Genomic DNA, 11471 nt, shown 5'->3' on the forward strand with positions numbered 1-11471 from the left:
CCTCTTCCCTCTACCCTTTCACAGCTGTGGAGAGATATACAGAGTGGGGGTGAAGGGAAGAAAGAGCAAAAGAAGAGGACAGAGAGAGAGTTGGGGGGTTGGGGATTTCCATGTTTAGACCTGTCCGGCTCCTCATACATAAACACTGCTGACTGGTCACAGGCAGTCAGAGTCCTACTGTATACAGGCTCTGTATACTCAGTCATGGAGAGGAATATGTGCTCAGCTCAGACTTCTGTACAGTTGGCTCAAAAAACGTAAGTATCATCTGTTCTCACTTTAAGTATGCCAGATCTAGAACAGTACACTGACTTGATTATTACTAATTGAAAGGTGCACCTCTCAACCAGTAACCTGGCTGCCCACTAAATTGTCAGTGAGACTCACCTGTTACCCATAGCAAGTCACAAAGTCAATGAGTGGAAGTTTGGTATCTTTTTAATTAAGAAATATTTTTGAGGAGCAGGTCTTAACCAGAGGACTTTAACCCTGTGTGTGGTTGTTAGCTAGCCTGGTGCCAGTCTCTTTAGCTAACATTCCACTCCTTGTCATTGACAAGGAGACCAGCCTTTCTGTCATCTTCAAATATGAACATTCTATCATTACTGAGATTGAGGAGAACAGAGGAGCTGATCCTGATTCGATAACCCTCACAGCTATCCTCCAATCACAACGATTATCCAAATGTTTTACAATGGGTGGGCCTAATCCTGAATGCTGATTGATTAAAACCGCATTCCAGCCGGTGTCTATTCCACAAGTTACCACCGGCTAAATCTATGACGCTAAAATGTCTATTTACTCTGTTCCATCTGACTGTGCAATCCACTGTCTCATCAGCTATTTATAAACATGATCTCCACTATAAAAATCATCTAAACATTATCTCACGTTTATTTTAGACTAACATTTAGTTTTCAACATATTTGTATAAACTTTGCTGTCTGTCTCTCCAACATTTGCAACATTATTTCAATATTCAAATTCGATCTCCACTTGTACCATAGTAATGAACGAGTCTGGAATCGGGACGAGTGAGCACATGTTTTATGCCAGACAAAATCACACCTCATCAACTCATTGTTAGGGATGTATCCAAATGTCTATAGAAAACAGCTTAAACAAAGCAAATTAAGCTACTTTGCTGTTATTCTGGCTTTTTGACGCGACTGTAAATTAGCCGTAGTTGGCTATCTAGCAATCAAGAGATAAGAACGTTGCCAGCCTGTATGGCAATGGAACATCTCGAACGAACGACTGGGTCGCGTCCATAGATACAGAACAAAAAGACTGAACGACTTGGTTGCGTATCTAGCAACTGAACCGATAGAATGAACGACCAGCCCTAGATTTGTGACGGGACTATATCTTCAGGACTATATCTTGTGGAAGGATGAAATAGTATGAATAAATTCATAAAATGTTTTTAATTAAAATATGTCAATCATTATTTTAATATGTTGGTAACCCGTTGTATAAAAGTGATAATGCCCTCGAAGCCAGTGTTTGGAGGATATATTGGCAACAATATATCCTCCAAACACTGGCTTCGAGGGCATCATCACTTAATTGGTACTGGATAACTATTTTTCACCACAGAACATGTTGGTACCTGGTTGCTAAGCAAACATTTTTTTTGTGTCAAAAATTGCTAGCTGTGAAGTCTAACTTCTCAAACTAAATACATACTGCAATTCCAATCACAAAACCTGGCTGGTTTGATTGTAAGCCTCAAAATACAATAACTTGCCTAGTTAACAGCTAAATGTTTGTTTTTGACTTTGTTATAATTCTAATTCTATTTTCGAGGTTCCACATGTTTTCATGGAAAATAGGAATGTTATTATTTCCATCGACCAATGAGCAATTCTGCCATAAACCCAGCTGCATATTGAACATTGACATTGCCTCAATGCCAGTCTCTGTGGCAATGACATGGAGAGGCAAGAAGTGGAATGTTAGCTAAAAAAGACTTGTACCCAGACTAGATGTTTGCCTCAGTAAATGGAAACCAATTTATAGCTTGACCCTAACCTTTTTTTCCACGGCCAAAGAGACAGCGGCTCCATGTATAGCTCGCCTGGCACACAATGAGAATGTGTGCATTATTTTAGTGCCTCTGGAGGTGAATGTCAGTTTAGAGTTTCACTGGGTCTGTCATAGTGTCAAGGACCTGGGCCAATATCCACGCTCTGAACTGGAGCCACAACATTCTGAGAGACTGTCCTGGAGAGGATATTTGACTATAAATAAATTATTCAGAAAAGGAGCAATAATTGACAGACAAGACAATATTTATAGTACACTAACCTGATACAGCATATCCTAATGAATTTGACCTTTGCCTCTTTTACAGAGGGTCACAGTGAGGTACATGTAGTCATTGCTGATTTTAGCATGTAAATCTTGGTGGGGCAAAAAAATAATAATACGTGGGATGCTTGCCAGCAAAGCCACTACACAACACAATACTAAACAATACATTAATGGCACTATAACGGTGACAAACGGTGCCCACAAACTGTTAGATCCTACAAAAAGCTGTCCCAACATCTTACCACTGCTACACCTGGCTATCAATGGAGCCTTGTCTGGCAGCGAAACAGTTCATTCAGCCTCATTTATTGCCAGGGTGAGGCACATGGGCTACTAACAGCTTACTACACAACATACACTTAGTATTACTTTCTTAGCTACAGTATACATATCTCCCTGGCATATTATGTAATTTTTGCAGCAGCATACAAGACGTTTTTGGACTCACCTTGTTGTGCTGTGCTCACTTGAACAGGAAGGTGGCATGGCAGTCCTTCATGGGCAAATTTTGTCATCAAAGTCTGGCTTTCTCTGGATTTATGGTGCTTTCAAGACAACTGGGTTGAATCATGATGACATCATTGATCTTTAGGTCGTAGCTCTAGAAAGATGCCCAAGTTCCCGACTTACAATGACGGTTCAAAATGTAAATGCTGAAAATGTATTTCCCAGTCGGAGCTAGTTTTTTTTCCGGAATTCCCAGTTGTCTTGAACTCACTGAAGTCAAGTTTTTGCAGTTCTGAGTTAACAGTTGTTTTGAGTGCGGCCCAAATCATGCTTAATTGACAGCATGGCCAATGTTGAATGTTTATCATTTTAAACTTGGAAAATAGACACTTAATCCCAGAGTTGGGACACAGGGCCACTGCACTGAATAGCAGGCTAGTGATTTATTTGCTATGCTTGCAGTTAGCCATTGTCACTGATTCTTTCCAAACCACTCATTGTTCAATTTGCGATTTCTACCCTGTTGTGTAATGTTTATGTCCAATGGCCGATGAGCACCGAAACATTTTATCTATAATTTCTCTTCGTTATTTCTCTTCATACGACATGGATTAAAAAGGATTTGCCAGTAGATTGTCAACTTTATTTATTTATTTAGATTTTTTTTTTTTAAATGTGCTGCTCAAAACAGGTGGGGCTCTACCCCACCTGCCTTGAATGACGGGTTGCCACCGCATGTAGTCCATCTGGCTGTAGACTATAGTGGCATGTCTATTAAATGTCTGAGACCCATTCTGAGTCCTGTCAGCTGGGTATCCATGTGAACACCCAGGGAAGTGTCTAAAAGTAGTCTCACCCTGTCTGCTCCCAGCAACCCAACACTGACTTAGCCACAGAGGGGTCACATCTCTGCCCTGTGTGGGATCAGATAGGTTGACAGTGTGTGCACAGTATGTAGACAGTGTGTGTCTTTGTGTAAGTGTATTAGCATGTGTGTGTTTGTTTGCGCAGTAAACCTGGGACATCCAATGGACTTGATAAGCTGAATCGTTTGGAACAGCTAGAGCCAGAGGAGTCACTGGACAGAGAGGACCCCCGAGAATACTGCCATGGTCTGATATGGGTCTACTCAATCTCTTTCTCCTTACATATCTTGTTGTCCTATTCACTCCTTTCCAGCATACACATAGTCTGTTTGTGTTGAGTACTGTGTTTACACAGTAAATACAGTAGTTGGAGGCCTTCCGTGGCCTGGTTTTAAATGCTAGTAAAACGAAATGCATGCTCTTCAACCGATTGCTGCCCGCACCCGCCCGCCCGACTAGCATCACTACTCTGGACAGTTCTGACTTAGAATATGTGGACAACTACAAATACCTAGGTGTCTGGTTAGACTGTAAACTCTCCTTCCAGACTCACATTAAGCATCGCCAATCCAAAATTAAATCTAGATTTGGCTTCCTTTTTTGCAACAAAGCCTCCTTCACTCATGCTGCCAAACATACCCTTGTAAAACTGACTATCCTACCGATCCTTGACTTCGGCGATGTCATTTACAAAATAAAGCACCACTGCGACCTGTATGCTCTCGTTGGCTGGCCCTCACTACATATTCGTCGCCAAGCCCACTGGCTCCAGGTCATCTATAAGTCTTTGCTAGGTAAAGCCCCGTCTTATCTCAGCACACTGGTCACCAGCAACACCCACCTGTAGCACATGCTCCAGCAGGTATATTTCACTGGTCATCCCCAAAGCCAACACTTACTTTGGCCGCCTTTGGCGACTTTGGCCGCTTACTTTTTTACTTCCAGTTCTCTGCTGCCAATGACTGGAACGAATTGCAAAAATCAAATATCTCCCTCTCTAACTTTAAGCATCAGCTGTCAGAGCAGCTTTCCGATCACTGTACCTGTACACAGCCAATCTGTAAATACCACACCCATCTACCTCATCCCCATATTGTTATTTATTCTCTTGCTCTTTTGCACCCCAGTATCTCTACTTTTTACTGCCTTACCTCCCTATTCTTCTACATTTGCACACACTTTTCATAGATTTTTCTATTGTGTTATTGACTGTACGTTTGTTTATGTGTAACTCTGTGTTGTTGTTTTTGTCGCACTGCTTTGCTTTATCTTGGCCAGGTCGCAGTTGGAAATGAGAACTTGTTCTCAACTGGCCTACCTGGTTAAGTAACGGTTAAATAAAATGTAAAAAAAATAAAAAGTTGGAGTAATAACTATTTGCTATCATCCTGTATGTTTCAATAGGGGGGTACCACCCTGTTCACATTGGAGACACCTTCAACAGGAGATACCAGGTTCTGTCTAAGTTGGGCTGGGGATACTTCTCCACTGTATGGCTCTGCTTGGACCTCAGGTTCATTCACTATGTTGCTGTGTGAGGATTTACTCAAATATCTTCTTCTTGTCATATAGGAAAAGCTCTAGTGTGATTAAAACAGTCTCTGTATGTGCAGATTGGGCAGGCGAGTGGCCGTGAAGGTTTTGAAGAGTGGAGAAGGATTCACACAGGCTGGGCAAGACGAATTGACTCTGCTACGCTGTGTGAGTCTCCCTTCTTGTCTCTCTTCATTTCTCTTTCTCTGCTTCCTCTATCACTTTCTCATCCTCACCACTAACTCTTCTCTAAGGGCAATAGGGCATACAGTGCCTTGCGAAAGTATTCGGCCCCCTTGAACTTTGCGACCTTTTGCCACATTTCAGGCTTCAAACATAAAGATATAAAACTGTATTTTTTTGTGAAGAATCAACAACAAGTGGGACACAACCATGAAGTGGAACGACATTTATTGGATATTTAAAACTTTTTTAACAAATCAAAAACTGAAAAATTGGGCGTGCAAAATTATTCAGCCCCCTTAAGTTAATACTTTGTAGCGCCACCTTTTGCTGCGATTACAGCTGTAAGTCGTTTGGGGTATGTCTCTATCAGTTTTGCACATCGAAAGACTGACATTTTTTCCCATTCCTCCTTGCAAAACAGCTCGAGCTCAGTGAGGTTGGATGGACAGCATTTGTGAACAGAAGTTTTCAGTTCTTTCCACAGATTCTCGATTGGATTCAGGTCTGGACTTTGACTTGGCCATTCTAACACCTGGATATGTTTATTTTTGAACCATTCCATTGTAGATTTTGCTTTATGTTTTGGATCATTGTCTTGTTGGAAGACACATCTCCGTCCCAGTCTCAGGTCTTTTGCAGACTCCATCAGGTTTTCTTCCAGAATGGTCCTGTATTTGGCTCCATCCATCTTCCCATCAATTTTAACCATCTTCCCTGTCCCTGCTGAAGAAAAGCAGGCCCAAACCATGATGCTGCCACCACCATATTTGACAGTGGGGATGGTGTGTTCAGCTGTGTTGCTTTTACGCCAAACATATCGTTTTGCATTGTTGCCAAAAAGTTCAATTTTGGTTTCATCTGACCAGAGCACCTTCTTCCACATGTTTGGTGTGTCTCCCAGGTGGCTTGTAGCAAACTTTAAACGACACTTTTTATGGATATCTTTAAGAAATGGCTTTCTTCTTGCCACTCTTCCATAAAGGCCAGATTTGTGCAATATACGACTGATTGTTGTCCTATGGACAGAGTTTCCCACCTCAGCTGTAGATCTCTGCAGTTCATCCAGAGTGATCATGGGCCTCTTGGCTGCATCTCTGATCAGTCTTCTCCTTGTATGAGCTGAAAGTTTAGAGGGACGGCCAGGTCTTGGTAGATTTGCAGTGGTCTGATACTCCTTCCATTTCAATATTATCGCTTGCACAGTGCTCCTTGGGATGTTTAAAGCTTGGGAAATCTTTTTGTATCCAAATCCGGCTTTAAACTTCTTCACAACAGTATCTCGGACCTGCCTGGTGTGTTCCTTGTTCTTCATGATGCTCTCTGCGCTTTTAACGGACCTCTGAGACTATCACAGTGCAGGTGCATTTATACGGAGACTTGATTACACACAGGTGGATTGTATTTATCATCATTAGTCATTTAGGTCAACATTGGATCATTCAGAGATCATCACTGAACTTCTGGAGAGAGTTTGCTGCACTGAAAGTAAAGGGGCTGAATAATTTTGCACGCCCAATTTTTCAGTTTTTGATTTGTTAAAAAAGTTTGAAATATCCAATAAATGTCGTTCCACTTCATGATTGTGTCCCACTTGTTGTTGATTCTTCACAAAAAAATACAGTTTTATATCTTTATGTTTGAAGCCTGAAATGTGGCAAAAGGTCGCAAAGTTCAAGAGGGCCGAATACTTTCGCAAGGCACTGTACATGAATTACACTTTTTGTTATTTATCTGTCACTACCACTTATTCACATCCACCCAGGCTTTCATGGTTCATTATTTGTCTCCCTTGTCTCATACAGACCCAGCTCTCTCTATTTAAACAAGTACTCGACCAGTATAGTCCGGACCCTGACTTTAACCTCTCTCACCCGCCTCTGCCCCTCTCCCCCTCAGGCCAGTGGTCCCACTGTTCGTCACCTCCAAAGCCGGAGGATTGTCCAATTGCTGGATGAGTTTAAGATAGCTGGGGTCAACGGGGTTCGTATCCTTTCTCAGACTGCATAGTCATGACATACACACACACACACACACAAACCTGCAGCAACATTTGACACCGTAGGGAGCGTGTTTGGTTCCTTGACCTCCTGTGTGAAGATGTATGCCTAGTGCTGGAGCTGCTGGGACCAGACCTCCGCTGTTGGCAAGTCTGTTTTGGAAACCCAGGGCTATCGCTGTCTTGGGTCAAACAGGTCATTGCTCAGGTAAAAGAGTGACAGAGTTCATAGTACGAGATGAGTAGAAACATTTGGGCTGTCATTATCGAATCACTACACTAATGGATGCATCTTTAGTTTGATGCAGGAGTAGTTGGAGTTCACAGTGCCATCACTCTTTCCCTGTAGGTTCTTCAGGCATTGGACTACCTGCACACTCAATGTAAAATCATCCACACAGACATCAAGCCTGAGAATATACTGTTATGTTTGGAGGAACAGAACCCAAAACAGACAGCAGGGGGCAGTGCCTGTCCATACCCTGGGAAAGATGCCAAGTCAAGGAGCACAGCAGGTAGTGTTCACTGTCCAGCTACAGGTGTTATAGAACTCTGTAAAGTCACATGACTGAATGGACCAGAAAATGAATCTGTTTACTGTACATCAAGGCTAGTATTCTGTTTCTATGTCACTTCAGATTGTCTGTGTCCAGTATGCTGTTGAAGTGTTTAAATCAGATCATAACCCTCCCTGTACTGTATGTTGTTTATCTCTTACTGTCTATTCAGAGAAGGACCTGGTCACTCCCATCAGTCTGAAGAAAATCACAGTAAAGATTGCTGACCTGGGAAGCTCCTGTTGGGTGGTGGGTATGATCAGTCAGTCAGCGATTGTGAAATAGCGTCGCCCATGCAATTACTACAAATGCCTCATTTACTAATTTCATGTTGTACATTGCTCTCTGTTACTCTTTTTTTGTGTAGTCATTAGCACAGTAAACATGACCCAATTTTAGCTCCAAGAAGCAGCCAATTTCAAAACCCGCAAAAGTAGATTGTGCTGATTTATTGGTGCGTGGAACCATGTTGCACGCCATAGTTTATAAAAACTCAGTGGAAAGCGCTAAAACATTGACATCATATCGGAATTCCGACATCTTTATGAACCGTTGCCATTCGTATTCAGTAGTTGGTTACAAAATAAGAGTAACTAATGTGGGATACTGCCCTGGGGTCAGGACTTTATTTCACACGTGCCTTTGCTCTGTGTGACATTCCAGTACAAACATTTCTGTGAGGAGATTCAGACCCGTCAGTACCGCTCACTAGAGGTTCTATTGGGCTCTGACTATGGCCCACCAGCAGACATCTGGAGTGTAGCCTGCATGGTAAGAGAGACAACCACCATACCACCAACACACCCGCAACAACACTTATAGTCTGCATCAGTTTACAGCTTCACTGAAGTAAAACCATGTTATCTCCGTCCTCCTCTGATTCACTTGCATCACTTTACTCTTGTGCCGTTCAGTTACCCTTCCAGTCTACCAGCAAGACAAATTCACCCACTCCTTTAGCACTAAGCTTATAAGATAGATGCCACTACAGAATAGTTCCAGGCAATTCAATTCTTCTTCTTTTTATTCTAGGCTTTTGAGTTGGTCACTGGGGATTCATTATTTGAGCCCAAAGCTGGGAAGACCTTTTCTTTAGAGGAAGGTATGTCGATATTAGGCATGACAAATATTGACATAGGATTCAATGGAGATAACATTGGAGTCCACTTTGTGACTTTTGCATAATTGTTCTGCATAATTGTTCTGTTCCCTCCAGACCACATCGCTCACATAATAGAGCTCCTTGGTAAAGTCCCTGCAGCAGTAGCCTTGTCTGGCAAGAATTCCATGGAGTACTTCAATAGCAAAGGTGAGTGAAGGATTTGCTTTGAAAATCATCAATTGTTTCAACGTAGAGAAAGGACTTTTTGATGTAAATGTTGCAGATTCTCATTATTTTATATTTTTTTATTTTGTTGTGGTACTTTTACCCAATTTTCTCCCCAATTTCGTGATAACCAATTGGTAACTACAGTCTTGTCCCATCACCGCAACTCCCCTAAGGACTCGGGAGAGATGAAGGTCGAGAGATATGCGTCCTCTGAAACACAACCCTGCCAAGCCACACTGCTGTCCATACCCTGGGAAAGATGCCAAGTCAAAGAGCACAGCCGCACCAATGTGTCGGAGGAAACACCGTCCAGCTGGCAACCAAAGTCAGCTTGCATGTGCCCGGCCTGACACCTTGAGTCGCTATGGGTCACCTTGAGAGTGCAATGGGTCAAGGAAAACCTGGCTGGCCAAACCCTCCCCTAACCCGGACGACGCTGGGCCAATTGTGTGCCGCCTCATGGGTCTCCTGTGACACAGCCTAGGATCGAACCAGGATCTGTAGTGACGCCTCAAGCACTGCGATGCAGTGCCTTAGACCGCTGCGCCACTCGGGAGGCCCCCTTGCAGAATCTCATTTTGACAAATCATAGTGTACTTTTTTTGTGAAGTCAAACCTACAAAGAATACATTTTCTTTCCAAGTCACAAAGCTCTCTTGTACTTACCTCCACTGTCTTTCCCCCTTTCTATTATGTGTTCTCCCAGGTGACATGCGTCATATCGGAGTGATGCGACCCTGGGGTCTATATGAGGTGTTGGTGGAGAAGTACCACTTCATGCTGAAGGAGGCCTCTCTGTTCTCTGACTTCCTGTTGCATATGTTGGACTTCCAGCCGGAGAGGAGGGCCAGTGCTGCCCAGTGTCTCCTGCACCCGTGGCTTAGCTCCTGAACCCTGGCCCTGGAGCCAACTTGATACCAAGCTAGTAGATAAATGTGTTATATAAAAGTGTTATGCAGAGACAAACACAGTGGTGCTGAGTCACTAAGACTACGGGAAAGATATACAGTATACATTTTGCCAATTGGCTCGATGCCAATGTTCCGGGTGAAATGTACTATTTTATGTTCATTCATTAAGTAAGACTAGATTTGTCTCTTCTGATAAATGTATGGGGCATTTGATTATCTGTAGTGTAATGAATGTATGAAGTACAAACTTATATAAGTGTTGTGTGATTTACTGAAATGTAGTACTTGTGCTCAAGACTTTCCACAGCTGTGCTGCACAGTGCACTGCACCAATTGTACTACTGTATATTTGTAGTTATTTTTTACAGCATACAATAAATCATGTTTTGCTAGAAATATATTGTTTCCATTGTCTCTTTTGGGCTCACATCTGCATGCCTTCTCTTTTTCGTCTACTTGTAGTTTCCCCAAGATGGTGGTAGGTACTTAGTGCAAGATGGCGTCGACAAAGATGGTCGCCTCGCTTCGAGTCCTTAGGAAACTATGCAGTATTTGTTTTTTTATGTATTACATTGGTACCACAGGAAATCTTAAGTCTTATTACATACAGCCGGGAAGAACTATTGGATATAATAGTGACTTCAATTTACCAACATTACGATCCCAAAGCGGATCCTCTGTTTGGACCACCACCCAGGACAATGGACCTAATCCCAGAAGCCGACCCTAAACAACGGCGCTGCAGAAGGGGCAGACCGAGCGGCCTCCTGGTCAAGCTCCATAGACGTGCACATCGCCCACCACTCCCGAGTATACTACTCACCAATATCCAGTCTCTTGACAACAAGGTAGATGAAATTCGAGCAAGGGTTGCCTTCAAGAGAGACATCAGAGATTGAAACATTCTCTGTTTCACGGAAACATGGCTCTCTTGGGATATGTTGTCAGAATCTGTTCAGCCACCGGGCTTCTCCATGCATCGCGCTGACAGAGATAAACTCTAGGGGTGTATGCTTCATGATTAACGACTCATGGTGTAATCATAACAACATACAGGAAGTCAAGTCCTTCTGCTCACTCGACCTAGAATTCCTTACAATCAAATGTCGGCCATATTATCTCCCAAGAGATTGATAACAACTTTGATTTATACACTGACTCGGTGAGTGAGTTTATAAAGATGAAATGTTGTACCCACTGTGACTATTAAAGCCTACCCTAACCAGAAATCGTGGATGGATGGCGGCATTCACGCAAAACTGAAAGCGTAAACCACCACATTTAACCATGGAAAGAGGTCTGGGAATATGGCTGAATATAAACAGTGTA

At 42.7% G+C, this 11471-nt stretch overlaps 1 protein-coding gene across 6 annotated transcripts; it reads left to right on the top strand.

Moving 5' to 3' along the window:
* The first annotated feature begins 35 nt into the window (after positions 1–35).
* Positions 36–10538, top strand: si:ch211-220i18.4 (SRSF protein kinase 2). Of its 6 annotated transcripts, none has more exons than XM_036946792.1 (12): positions 42–257; positions 3775–3875; positions 5034–5163; positions 5228–5330; positions 7245–7332; positions 7446–7552; positions 7694–7859; positions 8074–8150; positions 8565–8672; positions 8934–9003; positions 9118–9210; positions 9938–10538. In XM_036946792.1, the coding sequence occupies exons 1-12, from the start codon at positions 205–207 to the stop codon at positions 10120–10122; spliced, it is 1281 nt and encodes a 426-aa protein (XP_036802687.1). In that variant the 5' UTR covers positions 42–204; the 3' UTR covers positions 10123–10538. The 6 variants fall into 6 exon arrangements, with proteins under 6 accessions (XP_036802689.1, XP_036802688.1, XP_036802687.1 ...); XM_021565735.2 differs by having other exon boundaries at positions 5243–5330; XM_021565737.2 differs by having other exon boundaries at positions 5252–5330.
* The last annotated feature ends 933 nt before the right edge of the window (positions 10539–11471 follow it).

This window comes from Oncorhynchus mykiss, chromosome 16, assembly GCF_013265735.2.
Source record: "Oncorhynchus mykiss isolate Arlee chromosome 16, USDA_OmykA_1.1, whole genome shotgun sequence".
NCBI lineage: Eukaryota > Metazoa > Chordata > Actinopteri > Salmoniformes > Salmonidae > Oncorhynchus > Oncorhynchus mykiss.